At 61.4% G+C, this 12,685-nt stretch overlaps 1 protein-coding gene across 1 annotated transcript in view; it reads right to left on the bottom strand.

Annotated features, from left to right (window-relative positions):
* The window catches only part of LOC116813635 (adhesion G protein-coupled receptor B1), a 46,036-nt gene that overhangs the window by 16,480 nt on the left and 16,871 nt on the right, over nt 1–12,685 (bottom strand). Inside the window, exons 3-7 of the mRNA XM_032760568.2 lie at nt 3,682–3,843; nt 2,587–2,697; nt 2,035–2,199; nt 1,749–1,913; nt 1,058–1,222 (exon numbers count right to left, since the gene is read on the bottom strand). Coding sequence (XP_032616459.1) covers nt 1,058–1,222; nt 1,749–1,913; nt 2,035–2,199; nt 2,587–2,697; nt 3,682–3,843 — 768 coding nt within the window. The remainder of the gene's footprint in view (nt 1–1,057; nt 1,223–1,748; nt 1,914–2,034; nt 2,200–2,586; nt 2,698–3,681; nt 3,844–12,685) is intronic.

Here is a 12,685-nt window from a genome sequence, read left to right as displayed (position 1 = left end):
CCCACTGTGCACCCACACTCCACTTCCCCGCAGACACCCTAAGTCCCACTGTGCACCCACACTCCACTTCCCCACAGACACCCCAAGTCCCACTGTGCACCCACACTCCACTTCCCCACAGACACCCTAAGTCCCACTGTGCACCCACACTCCACTTCCCCACAGACACCCTAAGTCCCACTGTGCACCCACACTCCACTTCCCCACAGACACCCCAAGTCCAACTATGCACCCCGCTACTCCACAGTCACTCCACACTCCACTTCCCCACGGCCACCCCACACTCCACTTCCCCATGGACACCCCAAGTCCCACTGTGCACCCCAACCCCTTCCCATGGATACTCGGTCCCACTGTGACCCCCCACACGTCACCCTACACTACTCACAGACACCCTCTACTCCACAGTGACCCCACACTCCACCTCTCCACAGTCATCCCACACTCCACTTGCCCACAGACACCCCAAGTTCCACTGTGCAACCTGCTACCCCACGGCCACACTCAACTTCCCCCAAAGACACACCAAGTCCCACTGTGCACCCCACTACTCCAGGCCACCCCACACTCCACTTTCCCCACAGACACCCCAAGTCCCACTGTGCACCCCGCTACCCCATGGCCACTCACACTCCACTTCCCCATGGACACCCCAAGTCCCACTGTGTACCCCACTACCCCATGGCCACCCACACTCCACTTCCCCCACAGACACCCCAAGTCCCACTGTGCACCCTGCTACCCCACGGCCACCCCACTCTCCACTTCCCCATGGACACCCCAAGTCCCACTGTGCACCCCACTCCTCTCCCCATGGCCACCCCATGCCCCACTCTCCTCATGGCCACCCCACACCCCACAGTGCACCTCACTCACCCTGCAGCCACCCCATGCCCCGTTTCCCCCACAGCCACCCTAGACCCCACTATGCACCCCACTCCCTCCTCAGTCACATGCTGGGGCCCATGGTTACCCCCACCCGCTGTGGGGCCTGTCCCCTTCCTAGAGGCTCCTGCTTGTTAGGTGCCCCCCGACCCCTGCCCGGCGCACCCCTGACCTGGGCACTGCTGCAGGAAGCAGTCTCGGGTCTCCACCCAGTGGCCCTGGCACTCGGCGCCCCCGTAGGAAGGCCCGTTGCATTCACGCGTGCGCTGCTGTCGGCCCTGGGAGCAGCTGGCGGAGCAGGCGCTCCAGCTCGACCACTCATTCCAGTTTCCATCCACTGCCCGGCCCGGGGGAGGAAGGGGACACAAAGTGGGCGTGAACACCCGGCACCCCAATGCCTGGCTTGGAATGTGGGTGTGAGCACCCTGGGTGCTACCACCCCACACCCAGCCTGGGACATAGGTGAGAACACCCTGGGGGCCACCACCCCACACCCAGCCTGTGACATGGGTGTGAACACCCCGGGGGCCACTACCCCACACCCACCCTGTGACATGGCGTGAACATCCAGCTTGGGACATGGGTGAGAAAACCCTGGGGGTCACCACCCCACGCCCAGCCTGGGACATGGGTGTGAACACCCTGATGGCCACCAGCCGGCACCCAGCCTGGGACATGGGTGGGAAATGCCCCAAGGTCACACCTCAGTCTGCTTCCTGAACCCAGTCTGAGATTCCAACCTCTGAGCACCCTGAGGTGGGTCTGGAGTGGGCAAAGCTGTGCTCCTGGGCCTGGCCAGTGGCCCACTGTGACCTCCCCTTTCTTCCCTTCCTCCCTGCCCCTACGCCCCCCCTCTCACCTACCAGGGCACAGGGCAATGTTGCAGAACTTGGTTTGCTTCTCAGGGCCCTCACAGGGGTTGCCCCCAAACTGGGGGGGCCTGCAGGTGCGCGTGCGATCCCGAAAGCCACGGCCACAGGTGCTGGAGCAGAGGCTCCAGGGCGACCACTCGTCCCAGGCACCATGCACTGCAGAGGAATGGAAGGTGCTGCTGCCCTCTGCGGCCACCATCCCCGCTGCCCTGGCCCCCCCTGCCCCAGCCCCCCACTGCCCTGGCCGTCTGCTGCCCCAGCCCAACGTCTCACCTACCTGGGCACACCGCAGAGTTGTTGCACAGCCGCTGCTCGCGCAGGGGTCCGCTGCACTGCGTGCTGTAGGAGGAGGACACGCAGAAGCGCGTGCGGGTCTGCCAGCCCTCGCCGCAGGTGCTGGAGCACACGCTCCACGGGGACCACTCCTCGGCTGCTGGGTCACCTGCAGGCCCCACTACAGCGTCACAGGCCTGCCGCCCACGGGGCTGCAGTCAGACCGGGGCCAGACCCCACAGCAGGAGGGCCGCCCTGCTGGGGAGCAGGCAGCAGGGCTGGGGCAGAGCCCCCGGGCCTTCGAACCAGGCTGATCTCAAGAACTGGCCATTTCCCCTGCAAGACTGGGAGCTCTGGGGTCTGGCCAGGGACAGGTCTCTTCGCCTCATACCAGTTCCCCTAATGCCAGTCAGTCAGGAGACAAGAGCCCTGCACCTAAGGGTTTAGTCTAGTTATGGCACGTTATTCAAGTTACTACCCACAACTAGCCGCGATTGATAACTTACAGTATTTTCCCAAAGCCCTAGTCCCACCCACCCCTCTCCCGCCAGCTCACCGGTCTGGGGGGCTGGGAACCCAAACTGCTGCAGCTCGTCCCCCAGCTCCTCGCGCCGCCGAGCATCTGTGGACCGCAGGGACTGGCTCCGGGAGCTGGTACGCCCAGCGGCTGCAGGACGGGCTCAGGTCAGCACAGGAGCGGTGCTTTGCCCCCGTCCTCTCCCTCTGTGGCCACAGTGCTTTGAGGTCACCAGCACTGGGCCACCTGGCTCCACTGGGCAGCTGGGAAGCCAGGGACCAGAGTGCCCAGCCTGGCACCAGCCCTCATCTGGTCACCAGGGGACCCTTCCTGTGGGTCCTGTCTCCCATACCCCGCGCCACCTCTCTCGCTGCCTCCATCGCCCACAGGCCAGCGTTCACCTGCAGGACGGCTGCTCTCCCCTGCCTGGCACCCCAACAGCCCCCTGCCTCCCTCCCGCAGCCCAGCCGATGCCCCGGGGCCCTCCCCAGGCTGCTGAGAGGAGCTCTTCTCCCCAGGAAAGTTCGCCAAGGAAAAAACAGCCCAAACAATGACAGTCTCATTACAACGTGATTTAACTTCATGGAAGCAGCTAAAAAATGCATGGGGTCATTAGAGAACCTTATTACAGAAATACATTCTGGAGGCAGTATCCGGCTGGGGCAGGCGGGCTGGCTTGGCCAGAGCTCCCACAGCCAGCCTTCCGCAGACCCTCCAAAAACCCCAATCCACAAACGAGAAGAAAGCCCCAACTAGTCCCACTCAGCCCCAAGCACCACCCTTTTCGGGGCCCTCACCTCTGCTCCCCCGGCTAGGCCCCACTCCCACGGGCCAGCCCCCAGTTTAGGTCCTGCTTCTCAGAGCGCAGACCCACCCTATTCACTCTTCCTGCAGGCCCCGCCCAGCGTCTGCCAGACCCAGGCCCCGCCTCTACCTGGTCCCTCCCCAAGCCCCTCCCTCCATCGGCCCCTTCTGCTCCGGGCCCTACCCCTGCCTGCCCCCACCAGCCCCTTCTGCTCGAGGCCCCGCCCCGCCCCCACGGGCCCCTCCTCTCCAGGGCCCCACCCCCCTCTCCTCCCTCACAGGCCCCGCCTCTCCAGGGCTCCGGCTCCGCCCCGCCCCGCCCGCACTCACGGCCGCAGGCCTCGCGGTTGCACTGGCGACCCTCCTCCAGCACCCCCTCGCAGCCGCCGCCCTCCACGCCTGGCGCGGGCAGGCAGGTGCGCGTCCGCGTCTGGAGGCCTCCCCCGCAGTCCCGCGTGCATTCGCCCCACAGGGACCACAGCTTCCAGCCGCCTGGGGGGAAACCAGAGGGCGGGGATCAGTGCAGGGCAGGGGCTCGTGGCCTGGACGGGGTAAGTCATGGGGGTGCTAAGCCCGCCGAGGCCGGCCCGGGTGGGGAGGGGCCGCAGTGCCGGGGAAGGCCTGGCCTGGGAGGACCTGGGGGTCCAGTGTCTACCCAGCTCCCGGGCCCCCTCTGGAGAGCTCAGGTCACATCTGAGCCTGAAGGGTCCCCGTGTGCCAGCCGCCGCTGGGCAGGTTTGCTGCCAGGATGATGAAGGGATGACGACCTCCGCCCACCCGCGGGCTGCCTCACAACACAGGGTCCTGATGGTGAGCAGAGGGTAGAGGGGCCTGGCCGCCAAGGCTCTGGTTCCCGGCACGCCGGGAAGCCCTCTCCAGGCTCCATCCAGTTTCTAGCCAGGCCCTGTTCATCAGAGCCTCAGTTTCCTCATGGGCTCAGCAGAGGGGCACCATCCTCATCATCAGGGCTCCACATCTCACACCCCAGCTGTGACCTGAAACCGCTGCCTCACCCCACGCAGGGATACCAGTGGTGACCAAGGCCTCACACCTGGTGTCCAACCAGGGCCTCGAACCCAGGGCACAGCCTGACTGAGCCTGCCCTGGACCTGGCCAGCTGGCCACCCGAGGAGGGAGCCTGGGACAAATGCCTGCAGGCCCCTCGCCACCATTCCCCTGCCCTGACCCCAGCCACTCTGTTCAGCTTCTCTAGTGAGTCTTCCTCCATCCCTGCCCCACAGTCCCCGTGGCCTTCACGGACCTGTGTTCCAGCAAACCAGACCTCATGCCCCAGGAGTCTCCGCTCCCCGGGGATCCTCGTGCTGCCAAAAACACTTTGGGCCGCTTGGAGTGCCCATGGTCCTGGAGCACTGGGTAGCCATGGAGGAGCACAAAGCAGGAGAGGGCCACTGCCATCTGTGGGCCAGAGAGGGGCAGCGGCACCAGGGGGCCGGGAAGGGGCTGCTGCGTCCAGGCCTCTTGCTCGGGCCTCCTGCCCAGCACTCTGGGCTCAGGCACACCCAGTGCAGCAGGGTCGGGGTGACTTGGAAAGGGCATGCAGCCCTTGCCAAGTGCCTGCTCCTGGCTACGGTGGCAAGGAGGCAGCCGGCAGCCACCACGAGGGGACCCACCATGGAGCTGGGGCCACTGCCCCATGCTGCCACTGGGGAACACTGGAGATCCGGCCGCTCGATCCCAGGTACAGCAGGGGAGGCCTCAGGGGCAGCAATCAGGCCAAGCACAGGCCACCCCGACCCACCAGAAGGGCCCCAGGGCCTCTCGGAGCCTCAGAGTAGGGGCCCTGCCTCCCTCAATGGGAGTGTGGACTGCAGGAGACGCCAGGGGAGCTCCAGCCACCAGGTTCCCCCAGTGGCCCCACCACCCACTGGCCTCACTCTCATCATTTACAACATGAGGATAATGGCTGACCTCCCAGGACTGACCAGTGGGAAGTCAAACAGCAAAAAAGGATGTGGAGAGGACGGCGCGTGGCATTGTCACTTGGGTCAGAGTTGACTCCTGGGGCCCCACATTGATTTTCAGCAAACTCAGTGTCCAGCCAGAGCGCACCCTACCTGCCCCACTTCCCCGCACCTATGCCAGGAATGGCCAGCAGGGGGTGCCAGGGGCACGGGGATGAGACCCAGGAGAGGGACTGACCCACCACAGCTGTGGGAGGCCTCATTCTCCCTGGTGGGGTCCATAGGGTAGGGGGAGTCTTCCAGGCCCCCACACCTGCTGCAGAACCCTCTCCCTTCACTCACAGAGCCACACTCCCCAGGTCCCAGAGAGGAGAGCATCTGGCTGAGGGTGCACAGCAGTTGAGCTGCCTCCTCCACAGCGTGCTTGGCCCATGCCATGCCAGGGGAGGTGGGGGACCCAGCACGGCCTCCGGGACACAAGGGTGGGACAGGGTGGCACCTGTCCACAGCACAGGAACAGGTGACAGGCCTTTCGTGGCTGCCCTGTCACATGCCCTAACTCAGGACAAGGAGAGGAACCTGGACTTGAACTGGTGGTCAGATTCCAAATGCCCCCATCCCCCAGACTAAGGCCTCCTGCTAGGACTGTCTGGAGCCCAGGTGCTCCAGGCCTCAGTGGTCTCACCTGCTGAAGGCATCCCACCCCCCGATTCTGAGGCAAAGGCACAGACGGGGTCCTGAGAGGCAGGCCTGGCAATGGGTCAGGGTGGCACGTCCTGCGGCACTCCCCTCGCCGTCCCAGCCCAGCCCCCATGCGGAAGCCTGAGTGACGTGGAAACTGGCAGTGGGCGGGAGAGAGAGGGTGTCCAAGCCAGGCTCATCGGAGGATGCCACTCGGTTCCCATGGCAACTGCTACAGCGCGCAGCCTTTCAGGATAGACCCAGGTTAGGCCTCAGCTGCCAAAACACCCACTCATTTCAGGGCTGGTTACCTTGGTGACCCAGGTGGTGAGGATGTGGTAGGGGGAGAAAGGGTGGGGGCACATCAGGAGAGGCTGCGGAGGGGCGGGACACTGGCCCAGAGGATGGATCACCCTGCCCCCACAAACCAAGCCCGACCCTGGTCACATACTGGACCCTGACTTTGGACCTGTGCTGAGCCCTGATGCAGGTCACAAGCTGACCCTGGACGCATACTGAGTCTCTATTCTAGTCACACACTGATTCCTGACCCTGGTCACATATTGAGCCTTGATCCTTATCACAGACTGACCCCTGATCCTGGGCACAGAATTCCTGATCCTCTCACATACTGAGCCCTGATCCCAGCCACAGACTGATCCCTCATCTTGGTCACACTCCTGCTACTAATGAACGCTGAGAAAATGGTAGCTGCTATTTTTATTCTTGTTTTGTTTTTGATGTGTGTCCCCTCACATAGCTGACACTCAGTAAATGTTTGTCCAGTGAATGCGTCAATGCCGGGCTGAGCCCCTGGGAGCCGCAGTGCAGGGTGCAGAGGTGTGTTCAAGCCACCCTTTGCTGGGTGGCCACAGTGTGTCTGAGCTGGGTGGGCAGTGAGGGGCAGCAGAGGAGCAGCAAGCAGGCTGGGGGGTGGGCTGCCCCTCCAGGCCCGGAAAGAAGCCGCCTTTCTTCCCCCACTCAATGCCAGCTCTGTCTGGAAGCCTCATTTCCATCTCATTAAGGGGATGAATAGAGCCAATTAACGGCCCCAGGCAGCCTGGCCACCCAGGGGAGAGGGTGCTTGGTGAGAGGCCTCCCGGTGTCCTTCCCACCCTGGCGCCCCAGACTGGAGGCTGTGAGCTCCCCACAGCCCGCGCCCCGAGTTGGCTGGGATGGGGGTGCAGGGGGGCGCAGGGGGCATCCCTCCCTCCAGCTGGGCCTCCTCAGCTTCCGGGCTGTTCTCTGGAGGAGAGCTGTGCATTTCTGTCTGTTGCCAGCAGAGGTCTCCCGAGTCCAGCAGGTCCGGCAGCACCGGGGCTGGAGGGTCAGTTCTGCCATTCCCGCCCTGCTCTGCCACCAGGTCCCAGGCACCCACAGCGTGCCCCAGGGATGACCCCACCTCCAGCCCAGGCTCCGAGTTAGGGTCTGTCCTGGGGCACCCAGACTCCTCTGAGATCTGGACCAGGGCCCCCTGCACGGATGTGAAGGGAGGGCCCCGGAGGGTGGATGGGGCTCCCTGTGGCCTGACTTAGCCCACCTGCTGCCAGCAGCTCCTACTGGCCGGGCCCAAGTGGCTGGCCCCCCTTCCTCCCGCCACAGAGGCAGGCACCAGCAGATCTCAGGATGGGGCTGAGAAGCCGAGCCCACCGTCTGGCAGGCCACTTCCCAGGTGAGCTGAGAAGAGCGAGGAGCCTCGTGCAGCAGTGGGGCTCCCCTAAACCTGTCAAGGCTCCCTCTCCTTAAACCCTCACGCAGGCCCTGCAAGCAGGTACTGTCCCGTCTCCAACTTTCAGGAGGGAAACTGAGGCTCCCTGAGCTGGCCGAGTCTTGGTGCTTCCTTTTCTTGAGCAGGCAGGTGCTCCTTGGCCTGAGAATGGTGCCCTGTTTACAAGCCTGAAAGCCCAGGGCCCATCCCGGAGACCTTGGACAAGTCTCTGCCCACCGCCCAGGCCCTGACCCCGGCCGTCTGCTGCCAGCTCCACATCCTTTCTCCCCATCTTTCTGGGGAGTGGAACCAAACCACAGCGCCCTGACTCTCAGCCTCTCTCGCAGCCGGGCAGGCGTGGGGTGCGTTCTGGCTCTGAGCAGAGGAGGTGAAGGGCTGACGGCATGGTGGGCCCAGCATATCATTCCCATGGGGCCCCACCCTGCCATCCCCATCTGAAATGGGTGTTGTCTGTGATGGGGACTGAAGCCTTCTTGTTTTCTAGATTTTTCTAAATTGGCCCTTGTGCAAAAAGAGTGGCTCCCCTGTCCAAGCCAGAAACCCCTGACAGTGGAGACCTTGGCACCTTCCCAAGCCCCTCGGCGCTCCCTGTCACCGTGAGACTACCTGGAGCCCCAAACTCCACTCCAGTCCTGACTCCCCTCCAAATCCCAGCCAAGGCTTTGCCGCTCCCTCTGCCCCTGCACACCCCAGGGAGGCCTCCAGATGCCTCTTCCCAGGACTTCCCGGGCTCCGGGGTTGGGGCTGAGCCTGACTGTGTCTCCAACAGCCTCGAGAGTGAGCGTGGGGTCACTGGGCAGGTGGGCCTGGGCTGACTCACCCTGGAGGCAAGGCAGGGACGGGGAGGCCACCCCATCTCCGTGGCCGGTCACAGCCCCTTGGCCAGCAGTAAGCCTCCCACACCCCTGCGGGATCCAGGAGCCCAACGGAATGTGTGGGTTCACACTCCACACCCAGTTCCAGCCCAGCCTCCCATACCCACTCCGTGTGGGCACACGGAGGACACACACAGGGACATACACACGAGGACACACAGGCACACACACCACACACAGGGACGCAGGGACACACACACACAGGGACACACATCACAGAGGGACACACACACTAAATTGGCCCTTGTGCAAAAAGAGTGGCTCCCCTGTCCCTCCTTGTGCAAAAAGCGGCTCCACACACACCACACAGGGACACATAGGGACACACACACACACGAGGACATACAGGGACACACGCACTTGCTCCCAGGCCCCAGGACGCTGCTTTTTCATGATCTTCCATGTCGCTTGTGCAATAAAATTCTTTAATTAAAACATGAATATTTAAAACAACCCTTGAGAGAAAGGGCCCCATCTCACCCTAGGCGGAAAAATGCAAAGGGAGGCAGTGGCGAGGCAGCAATGAGGGCCAGACAGAGCCGGCGGGAGAGGGGCCTGACAGCCTGGGGGGCGGTGGGGCGTGGGGCAGCGCAAGGTGGAGGGGAACAGTTGCTTGGCCTGAGGAGTGTTTGCAGAGTCTGACGCGTGACGTGGCCATGTGGCACTTGCACAGGCCATGCGGGGGGCAGGGCTGAAAATGGGCCACGAGCTGGCCTGGGCTGCCTGCTTGCTCCCGCACTTGGCTGTGTGTTGCCTGCTAGGGACAGCGACGGATGGACAAGCCTGTCCCAGTGTCCCCGGGCCCACGGTGAGGGCACAAAGCTCCCTGGGCACAGGTCTCAGCTGGCAGGATCTGGGGGTCAACTCTGCCTCCACTCAGCTGTGTGTCTTCTGAATGGTCACCTGCCTCTCTGGTCCTCATGCCACCCCATCCCCCCCCCACACACGCACATGCATGCACAGACATGTACACACTCACATACATTCACACACGCACTCACACATTCACACACATGCATGTGCATGCACTCACATTCACACACAGGCACGTGCACACACACGCACTCACATTCACACACGCACATGCATATACACACACATTCACACACATGCACACACACTCATTCACACACATGCATGCGTACATTCACACACATGCACGTGTACACACATGCACTCGCATTCACACACATGCATATACACATTCACACACATGCACACTCATTCACACACATGCACGTGCACATACACACATTCACACACATGCGTGTGCACATTCACACACACGTGCACATACACACATTTACACACATGCATGTGTGCACACAGTCACACATGCATGCACACATTTACACACATGCACGTGCACATACACATTACCACATTCACACATATGCACACACATGCACGTGCATATTCACACACGCCCGTGCACACACGCACTCACACATTCACACACATGCACACGCACACACACATTCCACACATGCACATGTGCACACACATTCACACACATGCATGCACGCACACACACATTCACATTCACACACATGCACATGTGCACACATGCACTCACACACATGCATGCACACACACGCACACACGCACAGCTCTGAGCAGAGCTCACTGCAGACGCCCTAGTGTTACCACCTGATGGCAGTGTCAAGGGGCTCTGCCATCAGCCTGCCACTTACAAGCTGTGTGGCCCTGGCTGCTGCCTTAACATGTCTATGCCTGGTTTTCTCCAACGTGGACTGAGTGCCTGCTGCTCCCAGGTACCGTTCTACGCGCTGGGGGGCACGTCAGGGAACTGGCAATGCCTGCTTTGTGCTGCTTACATTCCTGGTCTGGACAATCAGAAGTGGACATAGCAAATATGGGAAATTATGCAGTGTGTTGAGAGGTGACACATGCGTGCAGAGACAGAGGTAGGATAAAGGGTCAGAGAGTGGGGCCAGAGCTGCTGCCATTTTAAACAGGACGGTCAGGGTAGCCTGCAATGAAAGGTCACATCTGCGTGAGGACTGGAAGGCGGGAGCCCCGCGGGTCTCTAGGGAAGACTGTTCCTGGCAGAGGGAACAGCTGTGCGAAGGCCCTGAGGCAGAGCGTGCCTCCACAGGAGCCTATCTCCCGTGCGGGTGCCTCTGGCACAAAGTAAACACTCAATAAATGACTATTACTACTGAGATCACTTTTGCTCCTGTGGTCCTGGAAGCATCAGGGCCTTCTGGGCACAGAGCATGGGCACTAGAGTCTGAACTGTCTGTGGGTCCGGGTGACCACATTCCACCCCATCCTGCACAAGATGACGAGCTCCCTGCTTCATGCTGCCAGCAGCCGAGTCAATATGTCCTCTGGCCGTCTTTCCACAAGACCAGCGGCCCCTGCCCCACAGCCTTTACCTGTGTTCTGTCAAAATTGCTGCACAGAGCCCAGCCTTGATACATACATTCACACCATGCATGCATGTGGCACACACAAGCACGTGCATAATGTACTGCACACATGCACACACACACACATACATGCACCCACACTTACATGGGGGCACACACACCACATATAAGCATGAACACATATGCACACACATGTATGCCATGCATGCGAACGTGCACATGCCACACTTGCACACACACATGCATGAACACACGTGCACACACAACATACTTGCATGAATGCATGTGTGAACACATATCCTCCCATCTCCTTCTGAGCACCACTTCCAAACATTCCCTTTCTCAGAATCTCCGTGCACACCTCAAGCTGCTCGAATATCCCTGCCTCCAGTCTGTCTCTGCTCCCTGAGCCCTCTGGAGTCTCCCTGCCTAAGAATACGCGAGGATATTGATATTTCATCGTCAACATCGCTTCTGCTTAGAAACACTTCACCCCAGTTCTCATTCATCAGGGCAATCTAGGAAACAAGATATTTTTACTCTTCCTGTTTTAAAGATGAGGGGCCTGAGGGGTTGAGAGAGCTGATGGAATTGGCCCAGGGACACACAGCAAGCCGGGTCAGGCTGGGATTTGAACCCAGGCCCTGGGGCTTTGCAAAAGTGGCTCAGAAGCTATTTTCAAGCATCCATTGCCCCATCCTGGCCCTGTCCTGGTGCTCCAGGTGTCAGAGCTGCCTGTTCACATGACACTGCCAGCTGGCTGCCTCACAGGCAGCTCACACTCAAGTCCCACTCTGACCTCCAGATCTTCTTCTCCCCTGCAACCCCCAGCCCCACTTCCTCAACTCAGCTGACATCCTCATTTCTGGTGGGACACCTGGGAGGGGTTCCCTGCCCATGTCCACATCCTTTCGTCAGTAAGTCGATCATCAGCTGAACCCCAAGGCCCTCCTCTTCCCTCCCGCTGCTGCTGCTGCTGCGTCCTGACCAGGCCAGTGGCAGTCCCCTCCTGAATGCCACCACCGGCTGCCAGCCCGTCCCAGGCTTCCCCTCGGGGCTGACATCTCTTCTGCACTCACAGCCCAACCATCTAGCTCTTCTGCCCAAAGCCCTACTAAGGCCCTTGGGTTCCCAAGATAACGTGGGATCTCCCACGGGAGGTCTGACCACCTTACACCATAGGGTGGCTGCACTCAGTAGGTGCCCAGTGAGGAGTGAAGCTCGGCGCTTCCTCCGACACCCACGTCACACGGTGCCCCAGCCTCTCCACGTGTCACATGCGTCTGTCCCGCCAGCTCTTTCCAACAAGCTCCACGCTGCTCTGAGCACTGTTAGAAATGGCAGAGCTGCTGCCCCCTGATGCTGCTAACGACCAGCTCTTCAGTAGTGGGTGTAATCTTGGGCTGGGCCCCTGAGACCCATCAGTTGGAGGAAAACACTCGGCAAAGGAGTTGGTATTCTGCCAAGGAAGGAACCAAGGCTCCGAGGGGTGAAGTGACCAGGAGCGGCAGACCAAGATGCACGGCCAGGTGTGCCTGTGAACGCTGGGTCCAGTCCTCCTGCAGCCTCCTACCTCCCAAGCCATCCACCGCCCATCTCTACTCCCTGAAAGAGCCGTCCATACTCTACTTCCTTCTCTCCCCAGTCCCCCTCAGATGCTCATCCCTGCCACACCACAGAAGCCGCCCTCGCCAAGGCCACAGTGACCTCCACTCTGCCTGGTGGGGGCTC

Source organism: Hylobates moloch, unplaced genomic scaffold, assembly GCF_009828535.3.
Source record: "Hylobates moloch isolate HMO894 unplaced genomic scaffold, HMol_V3 SCAFFOLD_9, whole genome shotgun sequence".
NCBI classification, from domain to species: Eukaryota; Metazoa; Chordata; class Mammalia; order Primates; family Hylobatidae; genus Hylobates; species Hylobates moloch.
Note: the sequence above shows the minus strand (reverse complement) of the source record. Positions and strands in the feature narration are given on the sequence as shown.